The 27894-nt window shown below is 49.1% G+C and overlaps 11 protein-coding genes across 12 annotated transcripts; 5 read left to right on the forward strand and 6 right to left on the reverse strand.

Annotated features, from left to right (window-relative positions):
* Positions 1-152: 152 nt before the first annotated feature.
* On the reverse strand, positions 153-1499 carry FVEG_08362 (hypothetical protein; the record flags this gene model as incomplete). Its single annotated transcript, XM_018897253.1, has 1 exon — positions 153-1499. The coding sequence occupies one exon, from the start codon at positions 1497-1499 to the stop codon at positions 153-155; it is 1347 nt and encodes a 448-aa protein (XP_018754856.1).
* Positions 1500-2129: 630 nt separating this feature from the next.
* FVEG_08361 (hypothetical protein) lies at positions 2130-3444 on the forward strand (the record flags this gene model as incomplete). The annotated part of the gene is made up of 5 exons (XM_018897252.1): positions 2130-2178; positions 2328-2416; positions 2464-2773; positions 2833-2986; positions 3039-3444. 5 exons carry the CDS (start codon positions 2130-2132, stop codon positions 3442-3444), a joined length of 1008 nt encoding a protein of 335 aa, XP_018754855.1.
* A 1524-nt stretch (positions 3445-4968) lies between these two features.
* Positions 4969-6891, forward strand: FVEG_08360 (hypothetical protein; the record flags this gene model as incomplete). The annotated part of the gene is made up of 1 exon (XM_018897251.1): positions 4969-6891. One exon carries the CDS (start codon positions 4969-4971, stop codon positions 6889-6891), a length of 1923 nt encoding a protein of 640 aa, XP_018754854.1.
* A 354-nt stretch (positions 6892-7245) lies between these two features.
* Positions 7246-9690, forward strand: FVEG_08359 (hypothetical protein; the record flags this gene model as incomplete). Its single annotated transcript, XM_018897250.1, has 1 exon — positions 7246-9690. The coding sequence occupies one exon, from the start codon at positions 7246-7248 to the stop codon at positions 9688-9690; it is 2445 nt and encodes an 814-aa protein (XP_018754853.1).
* A 56-nt stretch (positions 9691-9746) lies between these two features.
* FVEG_08358 (hypothetical protein) lies at positions 9747-11782 on the reverse strand (the record flags this gene model as incomplete). Its single annotated transcript, XM_018897249.1, has 3 exons — positions 9747-11473; positions 11551-11702; positions 11775-11782. The coding sequence occupies 3 exons, from the start codon at positions 11780-11782 to the stop codon at positions 9747-9749; spliced, it is 1887 nt and encodes a 628-aa protein (XP_018754852.1).
* A 375-nt stretch (positions 11783-12157) lies between these two features.
* On the forward strand, positions 12158-13735 carry FVEG_08357 (hypothetical protein; the record flags this gene model as incomplete). Its single annotated transcript, XM_018897248.1, has 2 exons — positions 12158-12267; positions 12319-13735. 2 exons carry the CDS (start codon positions 12158-12160, stop codon positions 13733-13735), a joined length of 1527 nt encoding a protein of 508 aa, XP_018754851.1.
* Positions 13736-14589: 854 nt separating this feature from the next.
* Positions 14590-17643, reverse strand: FVEG_08356 (hypothetical protein). The gene is made up of 11 exons (XM_018897247.1): positions 17380-17643; positions 17155-17325; positions 16955-17106; positions 16549-16907; positions 16338-16498; positions 16021-16281; positions 15864-15972; positions 15446-15811; positions 15030-15393; positions 14842-14980; positions 14590-14783 (listed from the first exon to the last, which is right to left on the reverse strand). The coding sequence occupies exons 1-11, from the start codon at positions 17522-17524 to the stop codon at positions 14599-14601; spliced, it is 2412 nt and encodes an 803-aa protein (XP_018754850.1). The 5' UTR covers positions 17525-17643; the 3' UTR covers positions 14590-14598.
* An 829-nt stretch (positions 17644-18472) lies between these two features.
* On the forward strand, positions 18473-20933 carry FVEG_08355 (hypothetical protein; the record flags this gene model as incomplete). Its single annotated transcript, XM_018897246.1, has 2 exons — positions 18473-18742; positions 18795-20933. The coding sequence occupies 2 exons, from the start codon at positions 18473-18475 to the stop codon at positions 20931-20933; spliced, it is 2409 nt and encodes an 802-aa protein (XP_018754849.1).
* On the reverse strand, positions 20893-22409 carry FVEG_16300 (hypothetical protein). Its single transcript, XM_018905551.1, has one exon. It carries the CDS (start codon positions 22386-22388, stop codon positions 21318-21320), a length of 1071 nt encoding a protein of 356 aa, XP_018754848.1. The 5' UTR covers positions 22389-22409; the 3' UTR covers positions 20893-21317.
* Positions 22410-24125: 1716 nt separating this feature from the next.
* FVEG_08354 (hypothetical protein) lies at positions 24126-26059 on the reverse strand. Of its 2 annotated transcripts, XM_018897245.1 has the most exons (5): positions 25807-26059; positions 25422-25749; positions 25198-25371; positions 24222-25143; positions 24126-24142 (listed from the first exon to the last, which is right to left on the reverse strand). In XM_018897245.1, the coding sequence occupies exons 1-4, from the start codon at positions 25960-25962 to the stop codon at positions 24503-24505; spliced, it is 1299 nt and encodes a 432-aa protein (XP_018754847.1). In that variant the 5' UTR covers positions 25963-26059; the 3' UTR covers positions 24126-24142; positions 24222-24502. The 2 variants fall into 2 exon arrangements, with proteins under 2 accessions (XP_018754847.1, XP_018754846.1); XM_018897244.1 differs by having other exon boundaries at positions 24126-25143.
* A 1007-nt stretch (positions 26060-27066) lies between these two features.
* FVEG_16299 (hypothetical protein) lies at positions 27067-27318 on the reverse strand (the record flags this gene model as incomplete). The annotated part of the gene is made up of 2 exons (XM_018905550.1): positions 27067-27204; positions 27253-27318. 2 exons carry the CDS (start codon positions 27316-27318, stop codon positions 27067-27069), a joined length of 204 nt encoding a protein of 67 aa, XP_018754845.1.
* Positions 27319-27894: the final 576 nt, after the last annotated feature.

The following is a 27894-nucleotide window of genomic DNA, read 5'->3' on the forward strand; positions in this document are numbered from 1 at the left end:
TTCAATGCATTCTCATAGTAGTCTGTTTATCCATTATGTTGCCGAAGATACAATCTCGACGGTTCTCTCAAGGGCTGCTCAGTACCCTCTGGGCTGCCGCCTCACCAGCAATCACGGCACCCTCCATAAACCCCGCCCAATAGCTCGACGCTTCAGTCCCAGCAAAATAAATAAATCCCCCCAACTGGCTTCGTCAGCGCCGGCCCAAACTGAGTCCAGACATTCGGCGGGAACAACCCCGTATGCCCACCTCTCGAAAACTCCTCGTTATCCCATCTCTGCAGTACCCAAGACTGGACCTCCCTCGCCTTAGGACCAAAGTACCTAACAAAGTCTTCTGTCACAGCAGCAAATATCTCTTCTTCAGAGGCATCATCGAGTCTTCGCATCTCGTTAGCTTCTAGAAAACCCATCATGGCTCCGAAGGTTGCGTCGGGTGGGGAACTGTCGAATGTGGATTGGGATACACCTTCGAGACTTGCGACTTCACCGCTGAGGCCTTGATCACGCCAAAATGGAGTTTTGTAGATTGCGATTACTTTTCCGATTGAACCCATTGGGACGCGCTGGCAGAGCTGATCTCGTGAAGCGGGAAGCGGGGGCTGGTAGACGATGCGACCTGCCAGCGTGGGGGGTATGGCGATGATAACCTTGTGTGCTTGGACGCGGAATGAATCGCCCACAACGAGGTATCCACCATCGTTCTGGAGGACCTGTCGAACAGGTGCCTCAAGGCGGACTCTGTCACTGCCAAGGCGTTCAGCGAGCTTGATAGCGATGTTCTGTGGTCCGCCCTCAATCCTCTCTTCGAGAGATCCATTCTTGACATTGGTCAACATCTCCATTCGACCCTTCGTTTCCGCGTCTCCAGTTCTCGCCACGTTGATCACAGCGCTTAACAGTGAGACATCCTCGCCTTCCGCAGACATGACAGCTCTGTTCGTCATGTCAATCACACCTCGCGCAACTCCATCACGCGTAAAGCCATCCAGCCATGAGGACAGTGTGAGACGATCCCATTCCTTTGCTTTAGGGTGCGTCCATGGCTGATGCACATCGATCTCACTCGCCATCTCATTGAACTGAGCTGTGATATCCGCCAGAATCGCAATGTCCTCCTCACACAGCGGCGGCAAGCCCTGCGTCTTGACAGGATCATAGAGGAGAGGGCCCAGACCAGGTATCCACATGAGCATGTTGCCCTCGATGTATGTCGGGAACGTCTTGATGCCCAGCTCACTGGCAAGATCAAGAAGCCGTTTGTGGTTCTTGCAGACGAATTCAGCCCCGGCTTCGACTCTGTGGCTATTTCCGTCTTTCACCTCCAAGTCGTAGACCTTTCCGCCGACTCGATCTCGGGCTTCGAGGACAAGGACTGATGTGCCCGCAGCAACAAGGTCTTTGGCTGCAGCAAGGCCACTGAAGCCGCCGCCGACGATAGCTACGTCGACGGGCTCGTGTGTCCACTGCGTGGTAGGCGAAGAGGCGGGTACTGTCATTTTGTTCAAAGGTAAGAGTTTGAGATGATGCAAGAGTCAGAGAATAAATCTGCGAAGAACTTGGAGCCGGATTGTATGACTATTAGAAGTATAATAAATGTAGCAGTCATAAATTTCTTGTTCTCTTATCTACAGATGGACCTGGAGGTCTGCCTATGTAGCCATTTGTGTATTGCCAGGACTGCCGGGATTAGCTGATTTCGGGTCATTTACAATATGATTCCAAGTAATCACACTTGGATGCGTAAAGGTCGAATAGGAAACAAGGACCGAGCCCGCCGTATGATATTATCATGGACTGTCTCATGTATTTCGCCGAGGGTCAAGATAGCTATCTTGTGCTCCACTCAATCAACTCCTCCGTTCAGGCAGTCCACGGCGAGATCCACAATTGGTCAACTAACCCGTTTGGGGAGCCTTCACTAGCTTGTGTAACTGTGAGTTATGATCATCAACGGCCATTAGACTGCTGGAGAACCGGCAATTGCTCTCCCTGGATTTGCTCAAATAAGCCTCGGCAGGAGACCCACTATAAAAAGTGATATTTTGAATACAAGGAGAAACATAGCCTTTAGCTTTGTAACAATATTGTTGCAACAGCACAATTCGTGATACTAAATATCCAGCATCATGACTCTACAGACTGAGAATAGCTTCTTGCATGAGATTGAGCAAAAGAGTGAGTCTTCTGAAGTCACCTCGATATTTGACTATCAATAACACCCAGCGTTGTCAACGTTGACGTTGATACCCTCGACACTGAGTTCATACGGTCGCTCCCCATTACTCCAAATGATCAAACATGCAATCCTATATGGTTATCTATAGCTCTCCAGGATCCTTCAAACGCGGAAGTAATCAATGCTACGGCCTTTGAGCTTCAAGATCAAGGTTTCCTTGCCATACTCTCGCGACTTGTAAGACAGTTACTCCCAAGCCCTCCATCGAAATCTGACTATCATAGGCCGTTCGTCTTTGCAAAAGAAACATCAACCTGATTAAAGGCCGGGTCTTCGTTCAAACTAACCCTTCAGCTGCTTACAGCTACCAAGAGACCTTGGATCATGCTCGCCTGTACGCATCTGAGTTTGAGAAGGCCGGGATCCCAAAGACCAGATACTGTATCAAGATCATGGCTACAGGTCCTGGACTGAAGGCTGCCAAGATCCTTCAGGATGAGGGCATTTCAACCTTGGGCACAGGCGTGTTCAGCGTGGTCCAGGCTGTGGCTTTTAGCCAAGCGGGTTGTTTGTATATTAGCCCGTATTACAATGGTAAGAGAGGTTATAACATTTCTTGTCATACACCACCTTAGCTGACTAGCCGTTATCAGAGATACAAACTCACATGGATCCATCTCTGTGGCCTGATGTCCAAGACCCAGCGCTAGAGCACCCGTTCTCGCATCGCATCGCACAGATGGTTCAAACATACAAGACCTTGTTTGCTGCCACAGGCAAAGAACAGCCATTAATCAAGAATGCCGGGTAATAACATGATCCTCGCACATGTCTAGTCCATTGTAGCTTACCGTATCAGTTTTCGCTCCTACAAAGAGGTTCTCGCCTCGGCCGAACTCGGCTGTCATTCTGCAACCATTTCCCAGGATCTATTGGGGGAGCTCAAGGCTTTGGCACCTGGGGAAATTCCACTGCCAGTAACTCCCAGGGTGGCCGCTATGAAAAGCCCTTATTCTGATGATGTAACTATCTCTTCGCCCAGGCTAAGTGAGCTCCTTACTCGGGATCTGCATGAAGAGAAAGAATGTTCGATGAAGGGTCTGACATTGGATTTATTGGCAGATGGAGGAAAGGAATTAGAGCAAGCTCTGGTCAAAGACTCGGAAGCCGCTCGTATGGTTAAGGAGGCTTTGGAAATGTTTATCTACTGCGAGGAGGAGACCAAGAAGCTGATCAAAGGTACAGCGGTAGTTGCAAGCCTATAGGTAGCCGAGACGGCTTCACGAATTCGGAGTGGAAGGTGTAACCCTAAATTCTTTTGACCAAGATGCTGCAAATAGAGCACGATGCTTCAATCGCCACTTGTATGGATGGGTGATGTCCCGCCTAAAATACATTGTTACCATTATGTGGATTTCTATCTTGACGAGAGACTTTCCTCGTCCCTATTGCACACTGCACTATATGGACTTACGATGTGAATCTACCTGAAGAGCTAAAGTCTGTCACGGTACCGTAGTGAAAGCCATAGGACCACCGATTGACGGGACTCTAGAGAAGTTCAGGGCCTGAGGGTGGCTGCCATCTCTGACCCCGCATCGGCACCCGCGGGCACCTTGCCCATCTGACCTACCTGCCGGCGAGCCGAGTCGTTTGTAAATGCATGTTTGAGATCGATCACTCCAAGAGTCGTGCCCAAAACAATTTTATCCCATGGCCTAGGTAGGAAATTGCCTTTGCGGTGATGAATATGCAAATACAGAAGTAGGAAGTTACATATATAACTGAAGCTAATCACCAGTGTATAACATCTGGGAAGCAGGTCCCTTGCGTAAACCAACCTCTACAGTCTACTCTTGTGTAAAAAACCACGATATCTCAAATGGTAGGTGGCTCAGACTAGAAAACGAAAATGGTATAGAAGGTGCCAGCTAAGTTGGTCCAGGAACCTACAAACCGTCCAATCAATCATATAGCCATTTCTTGTCCCGATATCGAAGGACTTGTTAAATGGTATAAATGCGTTCTCGGCTTCGAGGTTATTGGCGATATACAGCATTGCATCAGAGCAAAAGACCCAGCACCATTCGATACAATCTTTGTCTCATACCCTCCATCACTCCAAGAACTCAAATTCGCCATTCTTACAACTGGCAACGGCGTGTGCATCGAGTGTTTTCAGTTTATCGACCCACATCCAAAGCCACGAGATAAGGATTTTGAGTTTACAAGGGCTAGTGTTTTTCACATCTGTGTGACGGACAGAAATCCCGAAGTATTGGCGAAGAGAATTGTAGATGAGGTTGGCAAGACATTGGGAGCATGGATGGATTATTCAACATTTGGACTTGGGGGCCATAAGGGCATCTATACCCAGGACCCGTGGGATAATGTAGTTGAGATCATGAGTCTGAGTCTGGAGAGGGTTGCTTCGAATGGCACGGCCTTGATGAATGCTGCCAAGACGCTTACAGCGGGGAAACTATAATCAATGATACTCCGATATTTAGTGATAGGATTATATATCAATTGAGTACTTGTAGCCTGTGAATTTGTTCCCTATCGGAAAAGACGATACCCCATCTCACGCTAGGCACAGTCCGCGGACGCCGATAAGCATAACAACCTCGAGAACTTCGCATGAACAGCCCCGGTTGCCCCGCGTTCTCTAACAACAACTTCTAGACAAGTATCGGGGCCATTCATATAAACACGGCGAACTATCAACTCTGCCAACACTCAATACCGAGGTATCGATACGCTCAGCTTGAGAAGCACCAATTCATATCATGAGGAAGAAGTCCAAGACATTCACAGGATGCTGGACATGTCGCGCCCGCAGAGTCAAGTGCGACGAGGCCCAGCCAATCTGCAACCGCTGCACTAAAGCAGGTCGAATCTGCGAAGGCTATGGTGTCCGCCTAACATGGCAAGGCAACCAAAAAGAAACTCCTTTCAGAGTTCTTATCGATTTGGATACGGAGGGCACAGAAATACCGTCAGACGACCTGGATGATATGATCAACAAATGCTGCTATACAGAAGCTAGCCATGAGACCCAGACTTTTGGGCCTTTTTCTGTGTTCCGCATTGGACAGAAGACTGAGTCTGGGGCCTCGGAACCACGTCACTTGGACACAAAGGAAAGCCAAGAAGATCAGAGACTCGTGGGAGAAACAGCAACCGATAACTCATATACGCCCCCCTCCAGTGACTGGTTGATAGGTACAAGTCAGCACTCATTACCAGAGACCAGCAATGATGCAACTTCAGACATCACCATATTCGACACGTTTGCGGATCCGGCTACCAGTTTGAATTATGATTACGTTAATGATAATGATTATCTAGTGCTGGATGAGCTTTTCTCAGCCGAATGGCTTCTCGGTCCAAGTTTTTGCGATCTGGAGTCAACACCATCGTGGGCAGAACTCAGCATCGTTCCGTTCAACGTGGAAAACGATTCCACTTCCGCTTTCGCCCTGTCACCTGAAGGTTATCCATCACCAGATCACTTGCAATTCAATAATACGCCGTTTAGGTCCGTGCATGAAGTGCCATCGCCACACGCCAGTCTCAACCCCATTCCCATGTCTCGACAACAAACCGAGCTGATCCATCACTGGCTAGTCCACATGTGCAGAAACATGGTCCCAATCGACTCTTTAGACAACCCATATCGAGTTATATATCTACGTCTAGCTTCTGGAGGCGCCAGTGGCACATCCAAGAGTCACGTTGCAGTGCTGCATGGCGTTTGCGCTGCAGCCGCGCATAATCTTAACACCCTACGGCATGACAAGACAGATAGACAGTCGGCGTGGGATACACAGGTAGCACTGCAGAATCTACAAGAGTCCATTTCACAGCCAAAAGGCATGGATTATACCTCTGTTCTGGCCGCTATAGCGATGTGCATTATGCAGGACACTATGACGGGACATCCTGTGAGTTGGAGATCTCATATACAAGCTGCGTTGAGGATAATAGTACAGGAGAAACTCCATCAAGGTCTGGACCCGGGGTCAGACCTACACGTTGTGGTTCTACAGTGTCTATGTCTGATCGTGTTAGGCGATGTTGATACACAGTATGATCTTGGAGATATGGTGTCTCAAATCCCCACCACCGAGGACTATGTCATCAAGCATCACAGCGTCACGAAAGATCTCGTGAGTATCATATCTCAAATCAATGCGCTCTCGAAACAAGATACCACAAGAGATCTCACTCTAGTCGACCAGCTAGAACTTCAGGTCTATTTACAAGTCAGTCCAACAACTCAACACAGTCAATTTCGCAGTGACAAGATAAAGTTCATCAATCAGCACTACGCCTCGGTCTGGCACTACGCTACAATAATACACTTTCAGCGACGGATCCGCCACAAGCCGCCAGAGCAATTACAAGACATCGTGTCTGAAGGGTTGGCTCATCTGGAAGCAGCTGAAGATGTTGCCACTGATCTTGACGGATGCATCGTTCTATGGCCTTGCATGGTTATCGCCACTGAATGCTATGACGAGGGTCACAAGACGCGCGCACTGAACTGGTTTAAGAAGAAAGACCGCCACGGATTTGCGAATGTTAGTTTGGCAAGCACGATTTGTCGCGAACATTGGGGCTGGCGTGACAGAAATCCTTGTGGTGCTTTGACTGCATCATGGCAAGATTTTGTGGCAAGGACCCAGTATGATGTTGTTCCAGTATGAGATTATCTGATACATCATCTCTCCATCCACATGGTCTGAATCGTCGATAAACAATTAACAAAGAATGGAACCACAAAGCTTTGGCTTCAAAGCTTCACTAAACATATTGCCGAGATAATGATCAAGAGTACATGGATATAGAATGGCCGGGGCTGATCGGCGCATGTCAACCCGCTCGCTCCCATTACACGAGCCATGTCTCGGTCTTACAAGATCCGAAGGGCGCACCAGCTCAACGTGGGTCATACGAGTGCCACCACATTCAAATTACGCTTAACGAACCGACGAATTGTCCATTTGCCCCCCCATACACCCTTCTCTTGGTTCCTCACTTGTTATCGAGAGTATCCCATCATGGCCGCCGAACAATTCGACACATCTTGGATGTGGAATCCGGCTTTCATCGAAAAAGCCGCGTCTACTGCCGGTCGCTTCGTACATTTCCGCAAGACATTGTTTGTCAATTCGCAGATACCGACATCGCTTCCGATTCAGATCACGGCCGATACGCGATATAAGCTATACGTCAATAGACAATTGGTCACATTTGGACCTGTCAAGGGAGATGCGAGTCTCTGGTTCTACGACGAGGTCGACATCAGCCCATATTTAGGATTGGGCGAGAATAACATCGCTATTCATGTCCTCCGACTCTTCCACGGGACGCCCTACGGGACTAGCTTTCCACGCCTGGGAACGGGTGGAGTCAAGATCGCGACTACTGTTGACGATGAGGTCTGGGCGCCGCAGATTCGAAGCAGTGAGCTTTGGCAAACGGCCATAGATCACAATGTGACTCTCCGCATAGACGAGGAGGAAGATGACTTTCTTCACGTGTACGAGTTGGTTTCTGCATCGCGCGATATGTCACTGGAGTGGATTCCAGCAATACTGCTCCGTTTTCAGAACTCTACTGGCGTAACAGCGCCGTGGAAACTATCGCCGCGTCTCATCCCGCCTATGAGGGGCCAGAGGTCATACTTCAGCGCCATTCACAATGTTCAGAGCGGCTTGCCTCATGGTGCATGGAGTGCAGGATTGCTGGGTGCTCAGTCCGGAGACAGTAATCTCCTTCTTCCTGCTCGATCAAGCCATCAACTCGACCTTGAGACTCCCTTCCATACCACCGCCTTTATCCGCTTCCGCTTTGTCCGGCCGGAAGTCGGAGGCGCGTGCCTCACGATAACATATTCTGAAAGCTACGAGGATACTCCAGTTCTGGTTCCATACCTTCGCTGCAAAGGGAACAGATGCGATACAAGAAAGTTCCTGATCGGACCCAAGGATATTTATACGTTCCAGGGAAGAGATGGAAACGCACGTCTAGGCTACTACGACGGTGAAGAGACGGAGGAAGTATACATGCCTTTTCATTGGCGCACCTTTCGCTTCATGAGACTCACCATCGAGACTGGATCTTCCGATCTGATCATGCGCGGCATCGATATTGACGTTGTGAACTACCCATTGGACGTACTATCAAGCATAAGCACGAACTCAGACGACGGAACGTTGGGAGCGTTGTACGAGACGAGTATCAGAACATTACGAAACTGCATGCATGATTGCTACGAAGATTGCCCTTTTTACGAACAGCTCCAATACGCCATGGACACACGCAGCTCTTGTCTCTTTACATATCACGTATCTGGCGATGATCGTCTAGCCAGACAGGCAATCGTGCAGCTTCATAGCTCGTTCCAGCCTAGCATTGGACTTACGGCCAGTAGATCACCATCGACTCAATTACAGATCATTCCCCACTTCTCTCTCTACTGGATCTGCATGCTACATGACCACTTTCTCTACTATGCAGATAGGGCATTTGTCAGACCTCTTTTACCCGTTGTGGACGCTGTGCTGGGTTATTTCCACGAACGCATAGATCATCGCCTCGATCTCGTGAGTCTTGGGAATGAGAAGGGTGTTTGGAACTTTCATGACTGGGCGGAGCAGTGGAGGCCGTATGGCATTCCAGCCTCTGTAGAAAAGTCGGGTGTTTCGACATACACAAACAGCTTATACGCGTATACACTCAGACTGGCGGCGAAGCTGCAGGGAGAGTGTGCGGGTCGTCTTTCCCTTGCAGAAGAGTATTCTCATCGGGCTGGACTGATTGTCGATGCGGTCAAACGACATTGTTTTGATGGGCAATACTTTACAGACAGCATTGCCGCTTGCTCGAACCCTCATACTGACCGCAGCCAGCATAACCAGGTCTGGGCAGTTCTGAGCGGTGCTGTTTGTGGTGATAGCGCTCAGGCATTACTTAAGCGCACTCTGGGAACTTCTCAGAGTGGTGCACCACTTATCAAGACGTCAATATCCATGTCTTTCTACACACTTCGAGCTATCAGTGCGGCAGGAGGGTCTTTGTACGATGAGCTATTCCATGTTCTATGGCAGCCATGGCGTCACCAATTATCCCTCGGTCTGACAACCTGGGAAGAAGATGATGTTTCGCACCGCTCAGACTGTCATGCTTGGGGCAGCGCGCCTATCTACGAGTTCTTGGCCGAGGTCGCGGGGATACGGCCTGCAAAAGCAGGATGGCAGGAAATAGAGTTTGCGCCACGTCTGGGTCTTTATAGTTCTCTTGAAGCGACCGTTCCGTTTTATAGAGAGGGGAAGTTGGTGCTGGCAAAGGTTGGTTGGAGCTCTTTAGATGGAGAGACGCGAGTCACGTTGGGTATCGAGGGGTTAGACGAGTCAATCTCTGTGCATGTGAAATTGCCAGGGTGGCCGGGAATGGTTGAGAAGAGTTCCAGGAGCATGAGCTTTACTTGGACAAGATCTTAGAAAGTAGAATGTTATCCGAGACGATAGAAAGTTAACATTAGGCTTAGGACTAAGCATCATTCCTGCTCTGGCGCGTTAAACTGCTGGTATGCTGAGGAGGCAAACAACGGCATGCGAAACCAGTTATCCGGATCTTGAGAGATATCAAAACACGCATCGTCGGCGAACACAGGAAGAAGAGTATCCAATCTCTCAACGTCCATGTAACTGGCGTTATCAAATGTCGAAACAGACTGCCCCGGACTAATCACCCCATGCAGCATAGAATCTGGCCTAAACTGATCCTCAATATGAGACGTCGGGATCCGAAGATCCGCCATGAGCTGAAGAATCGTTCCTTGCCCCTGCTCAGTTCCTGCATCAAGATCAGAAGTCGCGCGACGCAGCATCTTGGCGTAACTAGCGCTGATCTGCCAGAAGCGGCCCATGGTACTGAGAAACGTAGTGAAAAGTGAGACTTGTGCTATGCTCCCGGGATTAGTCTCTCCTGTGAAGTACCTTTGGGCTGTTAGGAAGCGAGCGGCTATCCAGACGGACCAGGCAAATGGCCAGCCGAGCTTATCGACTGTTTGGTCGGCTACCTTGGTGACGATCTGGGCCAAGGCTTGTACACTTGTAAGACATCGTTCTAAGCATTGGCGACGGATCTCGAGATGCGAATCGGACTGGAAATTGAGATGACACGGTATGGCGAGATAGCCGTTAAGGTAGATATCCAAGGCATAGTAATAACCATACAGCATGAAAGTAGCTGGGCGGATAGCGCCTGGTACACGGTCCTTGACGATATTATGGTTATGCCAGAATAACCGAGAAGGCAGTGTCTCCATCCAGGAATTGAGTTCAGCTGCCATGTTGTGAAACTCGCTCAGCCAAGTCGACTCCAGCTCTTGGTTATTGCAGAGGGTGCTGTATCCCATGCCTACTCTGTGAATTCTTCGAGATAAATCGAACAGCTCCAGTTGGTAGCTGAACACAGACGCTGGAGTAAGCGATGCATCATCTACCTCTGAAAGATTCTCCCTCCAGACTTGCTGTCGCGCAGGTAGAAAGTGATGAACATGGTCGTCGCCCAAGGTCGAATGATGGTTCGTGGTGATGCAGATGATGCAATCCAGAGCGTATATGGCCCAGAATAACCGTTGCCGGAAGATACCATCGCTTTTGCTCAGCGATTCACTGCTCTCAGCCTCTGTCGAAGTACGAAAGACAAGCCCGTCAGTGTTCTTAAGCTGCACCGCCAGCTTCGTAGCCACCGCCAATGGACCCCAAACCTGAGGTCCATGTGTCATCCCCGAGAGATCCAAAGCCAACACCGTTAGAACCTCCAACGAATTATAAGAAGGCTCCTCCAGCACATCAACAAATATACTGCGCTTAGAATACTTCCAAAACGAATCACTCGACGCCTGATCAAGACGCGAGTCAAACGAATACGGCAGCGTGACCCCAAACAGCGCATAGTACAGCAGCGCAGGCTCATCCATGGAGCCCATGTCGGCACAGACACGCTGGACATCTAGAAAGGGAAACCATGGCTGGATGTGACGAAAGTAAAGAGAGGCGAGGGAAACGACGAGGTCGGTTGGGGGTCTGCGCTCAGTGACTCTGCGGGTGCGCTCAAAGGTAGGTGATGCCTCATCACCGACGGGCATTGAAGGGATTGGTGGGTCATTGGGTGATTTGGTCTCGACTTCGATTGTGTCTTGTGGAGGTGCGAGATCAGTTGATGTGCTCGTTCGCGGCGTGCTCCGAATGGCGCGTAGCTCGGACTCTAGCTTCTCTGGCATCAACAGTCAGCCCACAGTCACTTTACCTCACAGGACAATAAGTTAGAGTAAAGAGTGAGTCGAGACTTACCGATCTTGTCCTCTAGCATCTGGCGATGTCCAGCTGGAAACCCGGGCTTCCGCCTCCCCCCATACTCACACTCGACCTTTGCCTTCTCACAGCGCTGACACGTCGGTATTCGGCGGTCGCACTTTGCCTTGCGCTGCTTGCACCTCTCGCATCTGCATGCTAGTTAGCATTCTCCACATTTCCTATTTCCGGGGAACCTGATTTAAAAGAAAAGATAAACGTACGAGGCCATGGCTGGTTTCGGTCTATGTTTCGCCGTCAAAAGTTACATATTACGTGCAGAAACTTCGGGGCATGTTGGCCCTTAAATGCCGGCCCAGTCTTCCCACGTGATGGTACAGAACCCCCCTTGAGCCTTTCTGCTAGCGTACCCCAGATTTTCCCCAATGAACCCCGTGGGAATGGGCCGAGGAGGAGGGGGAGGCTGGTTTTCGGTCGAAGTGGTCCCGAGTACAGAGCGAGGCGAGCGAGAAGGATGTATATAGCCATGGGCTGAGCCAGTGTCAGACTCTTATTCTGATCCAAGTCGTCCAGTCTTGGTCTTGGCAACATTTTACTGTCTATCTTGCTACGTCTTGTTTGCGCAATGGCTTCAGCAACCACCACCATGGCTCTCCCGCCATCGCCTGTTGATACCAAGCGTTGGTGGAAGTCGCCCAATCTGCGCACCCTCAACTTTCTCATGATGATCCCACTTCTGTCGATCTTTTCCCAGGGGTTCGTTCCAATCCCCCATATCTTACTTATATAAGCTAATGTGATATCTAGTTTCGATGGAAGCATGATGAACGGTCTGCAGTCCGTCTCCCACTGGCAGACTTATTTCGGTACTCCAACAGGCGCTATGCTCGGCTTCTTCAACGCCGCTTATCCCCTCGGCGGTATCCTGGGCACGTTTCTCATCTCTCCCGCAGCCGATACATTTGGACGACGATGGGGTCTAGCTACTGGCGCTGCACTCTGCTGTATTGGTGCAGCTATCCAGGGCGCTGCCATGAATATCGCCATGTTTATCATCTCACGAGTCATCATCGGTGCAGGTAGCGTTGTCGTCGCTGGCGTTGGTGCTCCTTATATCACTGAGATTGCGCACCCTGCTCAGCGAAGTACAGCTACGGCTCTGTTCCTCACCTTCTACTCTGTTGGATCCATTATTGCTGGCTGGTGCACTTTTGGCACTTTCCGCATCGACAGCACTGCATCTTGGCGTATTCCTTCCGCCCTGCAAGGCCTTCCATCCATCATCCAGCTTCTATTTGTCTGGTTTGTCCCAGAATCGCCCCGATGGCTCGTCAGCAAGGGTCGTGATGATGAGGCTCTTCAGATGCTTGCCAAGTACCACGGCGAGGGCGACTCATCTGACCCTGTCGTTCAGTTCGAGTACAACGAGATTCTTGAGACGCTGAGTGCAGAGGCATCTGAGCATAACAACATAGTTGTCTTCCTCAAGGACTTGAGAAGCACTCCTGGTAACCGCAGACGCGTGTTTATCATGGTCTGGGCAGCTATCTGCTCACAGATGTCTGGCAACGCCTTTGTGTCCTACTACCTCTCGCCCATTCTGCACTCTGTTGGACTCAACTCGGATCTTCAGCAGACTCTCATCAACGCTACCAACCAGATGCTCTCTTGGTTCAGTGCCATTTACTTCGCCACGTTACCTGCCAAGGTTGGTCGTCGCAAGCTCTTCCTCTGGTCTCTTGCGGCAATTTGGGTCATCGACATTTGCATCACTGCAGGAAGTGCCGTATTCGCCAAGGATAACACCAACAAAGCCGCCGCGTACACAGTCGTTGCGTTCCTCTACCTCTTCTCTCCCGCCTACAACCTCGGTTTCAATGGTAACCTTGGTCTTTACATCCCCGAGATTCTTCCTTATCGCATGCGAACCAAGGGACTGTCATTCTTCTACTTCGTCCAATTCTGCTTCATGATGCTTTCGACTTTTGTTGTGCCTATCGGTCTCGGAGATATCACCTGGAAGTTCTATATCATCTTCGTTGGATGGGTCATGGTTGAGTTTGTTGGAGTCTACCTTGTCTTCCCGGAGACCAAGGGACCTTCATTGGAGGAGATTGCATGGATCTTCGATGGCCCTAATAGTGGAGTTGATATGCATTCTGCTCGAGCTGAAGGGAAACACTCGACCATTGTTGAGCATACGGATGGCAAGGAATCTGTTTAGGTGTTCTCTATTGCAACTAAGGATGTCTTCTTGGTGAGTAGCAGAATGAAGGCGTATAGCCACGTCACGAATGTTGATGAGGAATCGGGGGGGCTTTGACTGGATAATGAAGTGGATGCACCAGGTAGTATAGGAAAACAAGAGATTATAATTGACTCTCGCGTTCTGATGTAAGATTCTTGTACTTGAGTGCGGAAAGAATTGACACTTGTCATGCCAATGTTGAAGGAGAATTCTAATAAACAAGGTTGAAAAAGTCGCCCTCTTTTGGCACTGGCGTCTGGACTAAATACTTGTGGATCTCACTAGTGGATCGACAGGATCCACAACGTCGTTCCTAAACGATTAACGAGAAAACTCGTTTAAGAGCCTCAAGGAGATGAAGTGGATAATCATTCACCCTGTACCAATAATGGGATATACTAGCAAATCATAACTATCAATTATACAGAGCTGTATCTGTAGATAAAAATTCGATAAAGATTGGAGCATAAAAGAGTTTAAGATATATATATTAAACCCCAAGTGTTGATTAGCTGTGTTTACCCTCAATTTGTGTTCCTCATACTGCTCTGCGTTGCCTTGCGACCCGATCCAATCTCTGCTCGTGGATTGAGGCCATTTGTTCAGTTAGATCATAAGGTTGAAGGCAGCAGCGCCATATAACCCTGAGACTTACTTTTAAAGTTATTATGTTTTTTAATATAGTATATAACACCTTATATATAATATACTAAAAAATAAGCATTATATTATATTATTCTTATTATATAAGACCTTATTAGCTATACCCTGCGTATTATTGCAGAGACATTTTATCCTTTTAATATATATTAAATATAAGAGTAAAATAAGTCCACTACTTACCCTGTTAATTCCTGGAATCGTTTCACAACTTCGCGAGTATCCAGTAGTGTAGTACCTTGCTCTCCAATAGACAAAGACTCAACCCGTCCAGCTGCCACGGCATCCCTCGCCTTATTCGTCTTCATAGACTGAATGCTCTTATAAATTCCCTGAGCCGGGTATGCAAGCAATCCAAACGTTGCTAAGATGTTGTTAGGTGACGCGTTGCAAAGAGCCCAGAGGAGGTGTCCTAGACTTACCACTGCCAGGTTTTGCAACCATGTTGAGAGACCCCTGCCCAAGGCCTTTGAAAAAGCCCTTGGTTCCCTCTTCCTTAGCCCCTTTCATTGGCTTCGTCACGATATCAGTTAAGCCTTCGTAAAAGCCAATTCCAAAGTTCTAATCCACGTAAGTATCTCATCTCAACTCCAAGGGTAGCGCCACATACCTTTGCTGCAACTGTGCTACCGCTCTTCCAATCTGTTACAGGACCATAATCCGCAACCTTTTCTCCGTACAACCGTGGTGTGTTCCGAAATCCTTCAGCGAACGCCAAGGGGACATCCACAAGCGATCCCTTCACCACAGCGGTCGTCATACCCTGCAGAGCCTTTCCGCTTGCAACTGCTGTCGCTGTACCTGCTGATCGCCGAGTGCCATCTGGTCGGACGCGCTTTACGTCTTTGAAGGGGTCGATGAATGCGCCTCCTAGCGCTGAGGTGAAATCTGTCACGGTACCTAGGACAGACGAGGCTCCAGCTGTTACAGGATCCCAGCGTTCGTTTTCGACGAGATATTCCTTCGGTCGAAGTCTGAAAGCATAAGTCAGTGTAATTATCAATACATGCATTGGTATTAACTCACGGCTCAAAGTCTGTCAACTTGACTTTCTTGGCGTCCAGCAGAACCTTCAAGGCTGCATTTGACAGCCTAATATGGCCCTTGCCACCTTTCTTCGACCTGGCGACGTACTGCCATTTAGCAGCATTTTGTGGAATGAGCTCACAAGTGAGGGTGGCCACGGGTAGATGCCGATGGAAAGAGTCAACTGCCGTGTTAACACCGCTCTCCTGTCTCATCTGCGTCGCGATCGTGTTGGCAGCAGCCTGAGCCTCGGGACTAAGGCAGAACTTGATTGCAGAACTGAGCTTCTCTACAGAGATGCTCTTGTAGGCGATGGGTGACGGACCTGCGCCGTTGGATGCAACAACACTTCCCCAAAAAGGCTGACTACAAGGATGTTATCACAGCTATCTAGAGAGGTGCATGGGAAGAAACTTACTCGCCGAAGAATGGTACGATGGTAGTTGGTCGACCATTGACGAGACCACAAGCCGTAGTGCCTGCACCACCGTGGTGTACAACAGCAGAAACGCGCTTGAACAACCACTCTGTTAAAAATTAGGTAATGGACTGATGGCTTGTAGCGGACTACATACCGTGAGGGCAATCACCCAAGTAGAAAACAGAGTCGGTGCTAGGGTCATTCCCGCCTAGCTTGCTCCAGCCTCTGGATATAATTACTCTGGCTCCTGCAACCCTACAGGACTCTTTGATAATGTTTGTTAGGGCTGTGGGGTCATCGATGACGATACTTCCGAAGCCGATATAGACTGGTGGTGGTCCGCCTGCTAGAAAGTCTGCGAGGTCTGCGGGAGGTGTATAAGATGGTTCATCTCGCATGAAGAATCCGCAAATATCTAGTGAGGCCAGTTAATCCACAGTACCTATCAATGGGTTTCTTGGGGAAACTTACCAATGCTCTCTCCCCAGTCACTTGGCTTGGGCACCAGAGCCGGTGACCAGCAATAAGTATATGGTACCTTCATGAGTCCAACAATGTCGGGTCCAACAGCGGCGGCTAGTGGGTCTAGATGCAAGTCCTTTACTCTCCATGCGTTGATGACATCTCCAAGTCTGTGACATTTAGCATCACCGCGATAAAAGAAAGTCAGTACAGGACTAACCCTTGCCAAGTCATTAGATCAACAACTCCGTAACTGAGATAGTTTGAAGCCCTGGGATCCATGTTCTTGGACTGAATATTGGCCAGAGGATGAGGAAACGATCTAGTCGCTGTCCAGGGCATTGTGAACATCATGTGAAGCGGAACACCTAATGCCTGAGCGCAGTGGACGTGGGCGAAACTAGGCGGGTTTGCGATAATGGCATCGGCGACGAAGGGACGATTTGACACGGGGTCTGGTTTGACACAAGAGCTCCAAAAGCCTCTCAGCATATCATGGATCATGACGCGCTTTCGGCCGATATCGCCTCCTCGAAGACTTTCCATGGAAGGAATCAATCCAGGATTTTTGACCATGTACTACGCAATTAGTACCTGAACGATTGGAGAAAGGTCAATTGTCTTACGGCCATGAGATCCTCAGGGTCTCCCCCGACGGGATAGAACTCTAAACCGGAGGAACGGACAAAATCTGTAAAGGTGTCATGAGTGGCTAATCGCACGCGATGGCCGTATCGCTGGAGAGCAACGCCGAGGGCGATGAAGGGTTGAACATCGCCTAATGTGATTAGTTCTGAAAGGAAATGAGAAAGTCATGAGAGTCTACCTCGACTGCCGACAACTTGAATGACGACATTAAGGGCTGGACACGGCCCGGGAGAAGCTGCGGCGGAAAAACTGCTGGTTGGCTCAGTGTCCTGGGTCTTGTCTGGAGGGAGAAGGCGATTGAGTTCGTCGGGCTGCAGCGATGAGAACTCAATATCGACCTTTCCCTCGTCTTCGCGTAGTCAGTATCGTGAGAGCATCAAAAGAACATGAGCGGAGGTTGTACCATTGACGCGCGACGTGCTAGCTAGGATTGATCCTGAGGAATGTAGCTCGTACGGAGGCGGTGCGTCCCAAGGAACGTCCAAGACATTGTCAGAGTCTTGCGCTTCTTGGCCCTTGGACGGAGATTGAGATCTTGATTTCGACATGGTTTGATTGCATCTGGCATAGGAAGTCGGTAGATTGAGGTGAAAAGGACGGTAGGTAATATATGATGAGCGGGGGGGCAACGGCAGAGCGCCCTGGAGGCTACTGTAGACTATTTTAGGTGGACAGCTTGGCAGGGTGGTCCAAAGCTAAAACACCGAGATCAGGTACGACACGCAACTCAAGACAGCTTGGGGGCTGAGTAAACCTCGCTCTCGGTTAGGGCAGCGACTTTGGTAACGAATCATAAGAGGCAGTGGGGAAAAGAGCGAGGAATTCGTAACGCCTCTGCTGATCCTGTCCTAGCAGAGGATGTGGCTTAGACCGGACTTGGAGACTTTGGGGTTTAGTGCTGATCTTAAGATCAAAGACCGACGGACTACAAGGTCGTTGGCAGTGCAGTAAGCAATCCTGTGGAAATAAGGGACCATCATTCGTCTGACTTACGGATTTTCGGCAGAAAATTACCAGATTTTCGCATTCGCATACTAGATATACCTGGCCAATTGGGCCGTCAACGAGAGTCAGCAACGAGACCTGGAAAATTGAAACTGACTCAAGACAGTAAATCTTTTCGAACCCCCGCTTTTCTTTGGGTTTTCGACTAAGAGAGCGAACCTCGTTCCTCGCTTAACATTTCAGCAACGAACCTCGCTCTTTGCGAAAACCTCGTTCATGAGATGCACCTTTTGGTCCTCCACCAGAACGGTCAGAGCTTAAATGAAAGGGCTCGGTTTACTCCGTACAGTGGCTCATTACATCATGCAACAATATCTGGGATGGAAGATGTAATACCGATCTGCGCAAACAAGTTTAGTTATAAGTAGAGATAGTCTCTCAATTGATTAGATCCGATACAACACAACACCATTCGTTTATCCTTTCTTTACTTGTTCTCTCGACTATTATTTCTCTTTTTACCATTTTCCTTATCCCACTTATACATCCTAATGCTTCTTCAAGCTACAGCTTCGCTGCTGCTTGTAGCAGGTTCAGCTCTCGCTGGACCTGTTGCAAGGGCGGACAAGAATGCAGTCGTCTACGGTTCCAAAGGAACTGTGTCTCTCAAATCTGATGGGAAGAAACCTCATATCATGATTCTCGACTACGGCGAGGATTTCGAGGGTCATCCTACCTTTGAGGTTGTCTCTGCTTCTGGTGATACCTCTGTCTTTGAGCTCACCTATGCCGAGTCTACATATGCTTTTAGCAACTACCAGGTATGTACATGCAGAGCTTCAAAATTGTGTCAATAGCTAAGTTCTGGCTCAGAGTGATGGACCCCTTCCCCTGGCAGCTGCCATGGACACCTACCGTGTGAACCGATACAACATCACGAACCGCGAGACTTTCAACAACCGACTTATCCAGGGAGCTTTCCGGTACCAGAAGCTGAACCTCTCTTCGCATGGAGAGCTGCGTCTCAGAAAGATTGGCGTGAAACCGACCGTTCATACCACGCCCCTCACCAAACTTCCCGGACGGTTTGAGTGTTCGGACGAGGACTTCAACCGCATCTGGCTCACAGGTGCCAGGACCGCTCAGCTTACTGAGATTCCCAAGGACACTATCCCCGACTTCTGGCAGGTTTCCAATGAAGGATCTTTTGTTGAGAGCTCTGCGCCCCAGGCCCTCGGCAGTGTTGCGGCTGCTCAGTTGACGACCTACCAGCTCGATTTCCAGGTCAAGCCTGTTACTGGAGAGTTCAGCTTCTCCGTTCTGTCAGACACTCTCAACGAAGCTATTGTTGTCACATGCGACGTCAAGAGTGGCAAGGTCACCGCCACGGGTGCTTCAAAGTCCGGATCGATTCCGTCTTCTGCTGATGCCAAGGTCGGCGAGTGGATGTCTGTGCATGCCAAGGTGAACATGACCGAGATCTCCATCTTCGTCAACAACAAGACTGTTCTCGACTTTAGCCAGACAGAGAAGTTTTACGGCTCGTTTGGTCTTGGTGCTCCTCTCGGCCACTCGGCTTACTGTCGCAACCTCAAGGCTGCGACTCTCGACGGTACTGAGATCTACTCAAACAGCTTGACGGATCCTAGCTTCCTGAAGGACTTTTTCATGGGAACGAACCCTGCCGATACCATCGTCGATGGTTCCAGACGTGATAGAATTGCATACACTGGTGATCTCGACGTCGCACTTGGCTCGACCTACGCCAGCACCTATGGCAAGTCTTTCGTCGAAGGTTCGCTCGACCTTCTGGGCTCTTACCAGGCAACTCCCGGATTCTTCATCCCAACCGCCAAGATCCAGCAGGAGCCGCTCAAGGAACTTCTTGACGTCAACATCACCGGCCTCATCGGCTACTCCTTCAACTTCCTCAACGCACTTGCTAAGAACTACGAGGTTCTGGGTGATAAGAAGTTTGCCAAGGAGTGGGCTCCTCGCACTACTGCTATGCTGGACTGGGCGCATTCTCAGTTGAAGAATGGTCTTTTCACTCTCGACAACCCTGCATTCACTGGAGACTGGAACTACTACGATCCTCCTCAGACCGGCGCGAGTTCCAAGTTCAACGCGCTATATGCCTACAGCTTGCAACAGACTCAGGATCTCCTCAAGGCTGCTGGCGTCAACACCACTGTTTACCAGACTCGTCTCGACAACCTGCGCAAGGCTATTCACTCTAACCTCTGGAACGATACCCTTCAGGCTTACGTTCTGTCTAACGAGATTACCACTGGATTCGCCCAAGACGCCAACGCCATCGCTATCCTCGCCGGTATTCCTCAGAGCCACAACATCTCCGCTACTTCTTTGCTATCGACCATGAACAAGGAACTTCAGCTCAAGGCTGGACCTCTTGCCTTCAGCAACGCTACCGCCAAGTCTGGTTTCGCTCAGAAGATCAGCCCTTACGCTTCTGCCTATCATCTGCGCGCCGCCTTCGAGTCTGACGATGATGTGGTTGTCAATCGTTTGTTGAAGAGTCTTTGGGCTCCGATGGCGAACCCTTCCCATGCAAACTACACCAACTGCTTCTGGGAGACTCTTGACCCAGATGGTACTCCTGGTCTGGGAATCATCACCTCTCTCTGCCACGGCTGGGCTTCTGGACCTACTACTGAGCTGAGTCGGCATGTTCTCGGTGTTCAGGCTGCTGAACCTGGGTACAAGAAGTGGGATGTTAAGCCTCTGACCTTGGGTCTGGAGTGGGCTAAGGGTCGGGTTCCTACTGAGCATGGAAATGTCGAGGTTGATTGGAAGTTCAAGTCTGGTCTTTTACAGATGACTGTTCGCGGACCCAAGAAAGGCAACACTGAAGGTACTGTCTACCTTCCTCGACCTCTGCCTACTCCTCTTGAGAAGAGTGTCATTAAGGTGGACGGAAAGGTTGTCAGGAGTGACAAGTTTGCTGTGTCTTGTGGACAGAAAATTACCATCAAACAGACTCGTGCTTGATTTGTAGGTCTTTTATTATAGTTATTCACTTAAAGTATTGTATCTCAGGGTCTGTGCACAGGCACCGTCGAGGCTATTTCAGTAGACTGCATGAATCGCCATTAAATCATTCAACAAAAGAGCGATTAAATGCCATGGCTTTCATTGACAACTTGTGGCTAATACAGGCACCGTGAGATCTTCCTGAGTTTTGATAACGCCGGCCAAGCTACCATTCTGCATCACCCCGTGCTGTATACCAAATTGATTGTGAAAGACGGTTCAAGCAGTCTGAAGCCGTTAGTGATGTGTTCATTCAGTTCGTATCGATCTCCTTCCGAACCCCGAACATGTGACTGATGTTTAAGCGGGATACCTCAACTAATCTCCGTTCTCAAAGACTGATTACGCACACTCCCAACTTGTCTCGATAAATTCTATATCCTCTTGGTCAGATGGATATATTGAGTCCTGCACAGGATGAGAGGCTAGAAAAGAGGAATGTTCTGCTACAATGTAACTTTCCAGCTCCACGGGTCGCTTGAGGCTCGCGAGGCCGGTAAAAAGAGTATTCCCCTGGAGGCAAAGGTGATAGCGGAAATCCCGATATCTATCTCCTCGGATCATAAGGATGTTAAGCAACTTCTTGCCATCCTTCGCCCTTCTAGGTGACTTCGAGAGAAGTGTTTCCCGGACAGACTGAAGGATCAGGCTGGATTGCCGAATATAGAACTCTGGTGGGTTAAACTTGAATCTATTCCTTGATGACTGCCGCCACTCATTCAACGTGATGTCGCACGGTTTGACCATCCGTTCAGCTTGGCCCCAAGCACGCAATTCGCTCGGACTGAAGGCTGTTTTCACTAGTAAAGGCTTCAAGAAGATGTTTTTAAAGTCAAACATAGTCTGAAATAAGAAGCCTTCTGGCGCATAGGAGATGTTGCAAAAGCACTCGTAGCGTAAGAAGGACTCAACAAAAACCCAGGTATGATAGGGGAGCAATTCAGTGAGAGATAGACCTCGATCCCAACCGTACGTCAACCGCTTTTCGAATGTGTTGCAAAGTTCTGGTATTAGACCCGTTGCAGCCGCCAAGATGGGGAGGTGTGACTCCCATTGGGGTGGCACCTCCATACAGTCTTCGGAGAGAACAGAGGTGAGAATAGGGTCAAGTTTGTTCTCGATTTCTGCTGTAGGCTTGCCTCTCAGTTTTGCCCGCAACTTTCGGAGTCGGATAACAAGGATGAGCAAGGGGATGGCAGCTGGATGACCGTAGTGATTGTAAATTCGTGGCAGGTGAGATCTTATGATGATGGCGTGATCCGCTCGGAAGTGCTGCCATATCGTGGGCGAAGCTCGGGTCAGCGACAATAACTCGTCTATCCCAAGCAATAACATGATTTTGACGTTCATCTCTATTGGCAGTCGTCCGAAGGGGTCGTACCCCTGGGGAGTGTGGTCTCTTTGCTCTGACATTATGGGTGATGAGGGGCGATGGGGGAACAAAAGTTGGTGGAGAGCAGAGGAACTACATACTGCTTTAGTTTTGTATGCGATGCATTTCATGACTCACATAGAGGAACCGAATACAGTTGACTCATACTTGGATTGATGACGTGACGCAAAAACTATAAAGAGTGCTATAAAGTTTCTCCTCGCAGCCGCAAAGGCTATTATGACTCGTGACAAGTTACTTTATCTTGCGGCGAGAAGATCACTACCAAGTAGGCGCGCACATTATATGTCCTCTACTGAATATATGTACGTGATATATGTCGATTCTCTCCCACGTTATCTGTAACCCAAGCCAGATACCAGGAGGTCTGGGTTCTCATGGCTCCAGGAACATGCGTACCACATTTTCAATGATTAACGCCCCAGCAGAAGTAAATTACTGGAACGTCCACTTTCGCGCAATGAGTATCATTTCATCCAAGTCGGGATGGTATGCCATTCTACGGTCAGGCTAAGAAGCGGCCACAGAAGTATATGCATCAACAATGTAATTCTCCAAGATTTCAGTATCAAGAGACGACATGTGATTCAGGAGCATACTGCCTTGTAAAGCAAGGTGGTAGCAAAAGTGTCTATGCTCACTCTACTTCCCGTTGAGAAAGTCACAGATTTCAGATTCCTTTGTGGTAAGAGGTAGCCGCTTGCCACATCTTGTGTTTCTCCATTGTTTTCTTCGAAGTGATATGTCCACAGAATTGATGAGCCGTTCGAACCAATATGTGAATTCAGATGGAGCCCTGAAACTGTACTCTGTGACCCCATATGGGTCCCGCAATATCCATCTATAGGGCCCACGGCCGTGAAGCGTTCGTCTGTACGACGGCGCAAGATCGCTTGGAATCTGAGCTTCGCCCGCCATGAAGGGCCTAAGAAAGATAGTTCTCAAGTTCCACATATCTTAACATAGAAACCCGTCAAGGTGGTCAAAGATGCAGCAGAAGCATTCGAACCGCAAGAAGGATTCGGTGAATCTCCATGCCCCCCAGTAAGGTGCCTTATCAAGCTCCTTTAGAGACTTGTTCTGCTGGTGACCGCGCCACCTACGAGAGGCGCCCCTTAACTCTGGAATCATATACTCTGCCATTACTAGTACAGGGAGGTTTGACTCCCATCTTGGCAGTATCTCTGTGAAGCGCAGAGAGAGGATCGAGTCAAAGACAGGCCTGAGGTGATTCTCAACCACGTCTCTAGGTTTCCACTTGACCGGTGACCGTAGCATTCGAAGGCGCAGTATTCGAAGGCGAGTGAGAAGTTGAAGTAGTGGTATGACTGCTGGATCGGCATAATGATCATACAACCATGCCATGTGTGACCGCCTTATAAAAATACAATTTATGACTCATTTTCAGTATAGCAGGATGGCTTAACTCACACTTGGGGTGATGACGGGATGAAATAACCTTAAAGTCTGTGATAGAGTTCATGCTCTCACCTATAGAGGCTGTCATTGGGCACCACGCTATAGGCTTAACTTACTTTTTATGGACGCCATACAATTGATATGTATAGATTGTTGACTCAATATTGGCAAGTAAACTAAGAGAAAATCCATTATTCAGACTTAAATGTCTATACCGAAACGCCAGTTGGCTCGCTCGCGCCTGTCCCTGGATGATTGGTGAGTTGATGACTGTTGCTCAGGACGAGTCATATTATCTGCAGCCAAGCCTTTGACCATGGGGATTTATGGCTCAAGGCGCTATGAAACTCAGGACCTATTACGTGTATTTAGTTCAAGAAACGTTCCCTCATCAGAAAATCTTCAGAGGATCATTGAAGGTGGTTACGTCTTACATTAACCTGGCAAACCCCAGCTTTCACCACAATAGCCTTCACACTTGCATTTAGTTATTCAGTACATAGAGGAGTCAGAGTGGTCTTGTATCCCTTGCCGTATTTACAAGCATGGAATGACTTCGTCTTGTTGCTTCTTATTCCTGTGGGTCTCAGCAACGTCCGACGGCCCTCTCCGCACCGATTTGCCAGAACCTTCGGCATAAATCATTGGCCTGTATCGCATGAGAACCCCTTTTGTTTACCATGGAGTCCTATGGATTGTCCTTGGGTGGTCGCCACTAGTACAGCGTGCCATCACTAATGACCAGAATCGGACTGCACTTAGTCTCAGGCCGCAGCTCCGCAGCCAAAAGCCGTCCAGACTTCCAACTCCCCGCCTCCAGCATCTGGAGAAGACTCAGACTGACTCCGCGAGGTTCGTACTTCTCCTTGAGCATCTTGTGCAGCTCATCGAGCAGTGCGACAGTCAGAGCACGCCATTCAACGATTACATCGTCAGAGGCTTCGAACTGCGGAAGCTCTTGTCCCGAGCTTTCCTTTCCAGCCTTCAAGTCGTCCGGCTTCAGCTTCAATACTCCAAGATCAACGAACAATCCACCGTTCCGGTATTCGGGCAGTCCGGTTCCGAGATGCATGTTCTTCCAGGTGAAGCCTAGCTGTCTCTCAAAGATGACGGAGAGTGAATAGGCCAACCACTGTGTAAGCTTATGGAAAGGCTGAATTTTGTTCTTGGGGACTTTGTCGCCCTTGCTATCGGCGATGTCGGAGAGTAGTTCGAGAGGCCAAGCGTCTCCGATGGGATGGCCATTGAAGACCGTGCGATTTCCAGGCCACGAAGGAATGAGGAGGTCCTGTAAGCAGAACCAAAGCTGCTCGTAGTCAAGTGTCTTGGATCCAGAGGCCTTTGATGTGAGGTAGTCTGAAACACTGCGTCAGCCATGCATACGCTCACCGCCTATCTGTGGCTACTTACCAACAAGGTTTCCAGGACGGCCGAGGTCGCCGAACACTTCAAAGTGCTTCAACAGGTTGGAGCCAACGGCTTGAAGTAGCTTCACTCGCGATGACACTCCAACCATGGGATTCTCAGAAGACACCTGGAAGTGCTGTTCAAAGCTGCTGTCTTGCAGCTCAACCAAGCCCTTCGCTACAGCAGTCTATTAGCTCACGCAGACGGAAAGCATTCAAAAAACATACCATCGACCTTCTCCTTGAGAGAACTGTCAGAGCTGAAAGACCCAGCGGTAAACATGTGGAGCGAAGCCACAGCGATACCCTCACTCCGAACAACGACCTGTCCAGTCTCAGGCTCTTTGAACCGCCAGACATCGCCTGCTCCGGCATCAAGAAGGACCGACACAAAGAACAAATCTACCAAGCGTCGAGTGATCTCGGTTTTGTCAACGCCACCTTCACTGGACCATCTCTTCACGAGGGCATCGATGCGTGCGACGTCACCAACCTCAAAATGTTGCCAGCGGCCGTGAGGGGGGATGGCGTCGTACTTGTCAGGGCCGAAATCGCGCTAAGCATTGTTAGGGCCATCTTTCAAGGTGATTTCCAGTATCATGGTATTGCTCACATCGATGACTTTAGATACGTAATCAGCGACCGCTCCCATCCGGCCTTCGTCATAATCGAAGTGCTTCAGGTTCCCTTGCTTTGCTGATTCAAAGACCTTGGACGCTTGGTCTCGGACTGCTTGGAGAGAGAGGAGATATTTGAGGTCGTTATCCATTTCGAAGTAATTGAAGTACTGAGTGTTTGTTTTGTGATGCTTTGCTTTGCTTTGTTGTCCCTGAGTATTGTTGGTTTAAATGCTGCTGATAAGATATGACAGATACAGATAGCAAGCAATCTTCGGCGGACTCCGAAAAGGCGGGGTTACAGTTGTCCAGGTGTTACAAGGCGGGTCAAGCGCTATCCAATGGCTTCACCCGCATCACTACGCTAAAAACATGAGCCCCTCAGTGAGCAACGTAACCTTCATAATTATACTGTAGGTAATTCACATGTGTTCGAGTTCCCGAGTCGCCAAAGAAGCGTGACTGCATAGCTGCAGTCTGCATTTTACTCATGTCATGGTAAAAAGGCTCGTCATCATGCACTATATTGTAACGTGTTTCTCATCCACTGCTTTGCGTTGAAAAGTCCAGTCCTGTCCCTTCGGGTCCCATCTCTGCTTGTGAGTTGTGACCTATCAGCCAAGACATGGCGTCAAAGGGGTCACACAGCCCTTCATCTATGTAAAGTAAACTTTGCGATATTAGATTCAATTATGGTAACCTTGACCATGCCCTGGTAGCCTTATAAGGCACTTACCTCAAGGGCTCAAAGGTAGACATGGAATCTTTAGAGGACTATCAAAGGGCGCTATCATTGCTGGTGAAGCTGCGGCCAAGGTGGTTCTGGAGCCTCTCTGAGTCGATCAACGATACGTCTTTTTAGACTAGATTAATGTTACATGCTATATAAACTCTGTCCTTTCCGTGACGCGACATATTTCCATTCAAGCCAAAGCATTGACTGTATGCCAGCCGTCCTTCCTAAGGATAGGGATACAGCTCGATGCCATGACCTTGTCTTCCTCTCTGAGGAGTGCGTTCGGAGTCACGCATGATCCGCCAGGTACCGTCTCTTTCTACGAGAAGAAATACATCACCCTGCCTATCGGCAGTGCTCGATCTTCCACAGTAGACCGTGATGTGGTTGTCTGCCTGTACAACCTGACGGCGCCTTCCCCTACCCCTGCGGGTCGCAACAGATATGCGAGTTGTTCTATGGTCGCAAGACCTATGATAGCCATGGCGAGATTAGTCATAGTCCGTATAGGCCGCGGAACTCAATGCTTTCCAGCACAATAGATTGTACCATACCTAATCCAAATATGCGAGAAGCCAGCACGTCCCAGGTCCCGTGCAACTTGTTCGTTACCGAGAGTTCGAGTTTGACTCTTAGGAGGGGGTACAAGCCACATGATCTGGGGAAGTGTTAGTTACAAGGTGTAGCTCTAGCAGTGTCTCTTTACCTTGGGATCCTGTGTAGTGCCGGTGCCAACTTCGCGATGGACATGGTCTCCTGGATGGCAAGGCATGGCTTATAGGTGTATTATAGGTGGTTTAAAAAATATACAAAGGTGTTGTTCGTCTTGCTCTTAAGACTATTGATAGATCATACAGTAGGAAGGTTTGGGAACTGCAATTGGGAGGCTAGGTCTTATAGAAAATCACTTCTTACGCCTTTCTCGAGCTCAGAAAGAGCTGTTGGTTCATTCCTAGCCACTATGTATAGCATCGTTTCGCCATTGGATAGGACAAACATGTTGTTGGCCGTTTTGCAAAGCCAGGAAATGCAACAGAGCATCCTAGTCTATATGAAATGCCTCTTGTTCGACTTCTGAGTACAAGTGATAACATGGAAACGATCTTTGAGCCGGGGTGAACCAACAACATATAGCCCTGTCAACATGCTATTTTAATCCCAGCTTACGGAGAAGTGCGTATACTTGAGGTTATCATTGCGTAGGACAGGGGCTATGACCTGGCGGTTCAACCCGCAAATGGGCTATAGGAGCTTCTGGGCAGCCGATTTACAGGGTCTTGTTTCATTTCCCGCCATGCAGAATTGATTGTTCATCAATGTTGGTTTTTACCGCCCGCAAGGTGAAACA

This window comes from Fusarium verticillioides, chromosome 10 (genome assembly GCF_000149555.1).
Source record: "Fusarium verticillioides 7600 chromosome 10, whole genome shotgun sequence".
Taxonomy (NCBI): Eukaryota; Fungi; Ascomycota; class Sordariomycetes; order Hypocreales; family Nectriaceae; genus Fusarium; species Fusarium verticillioides.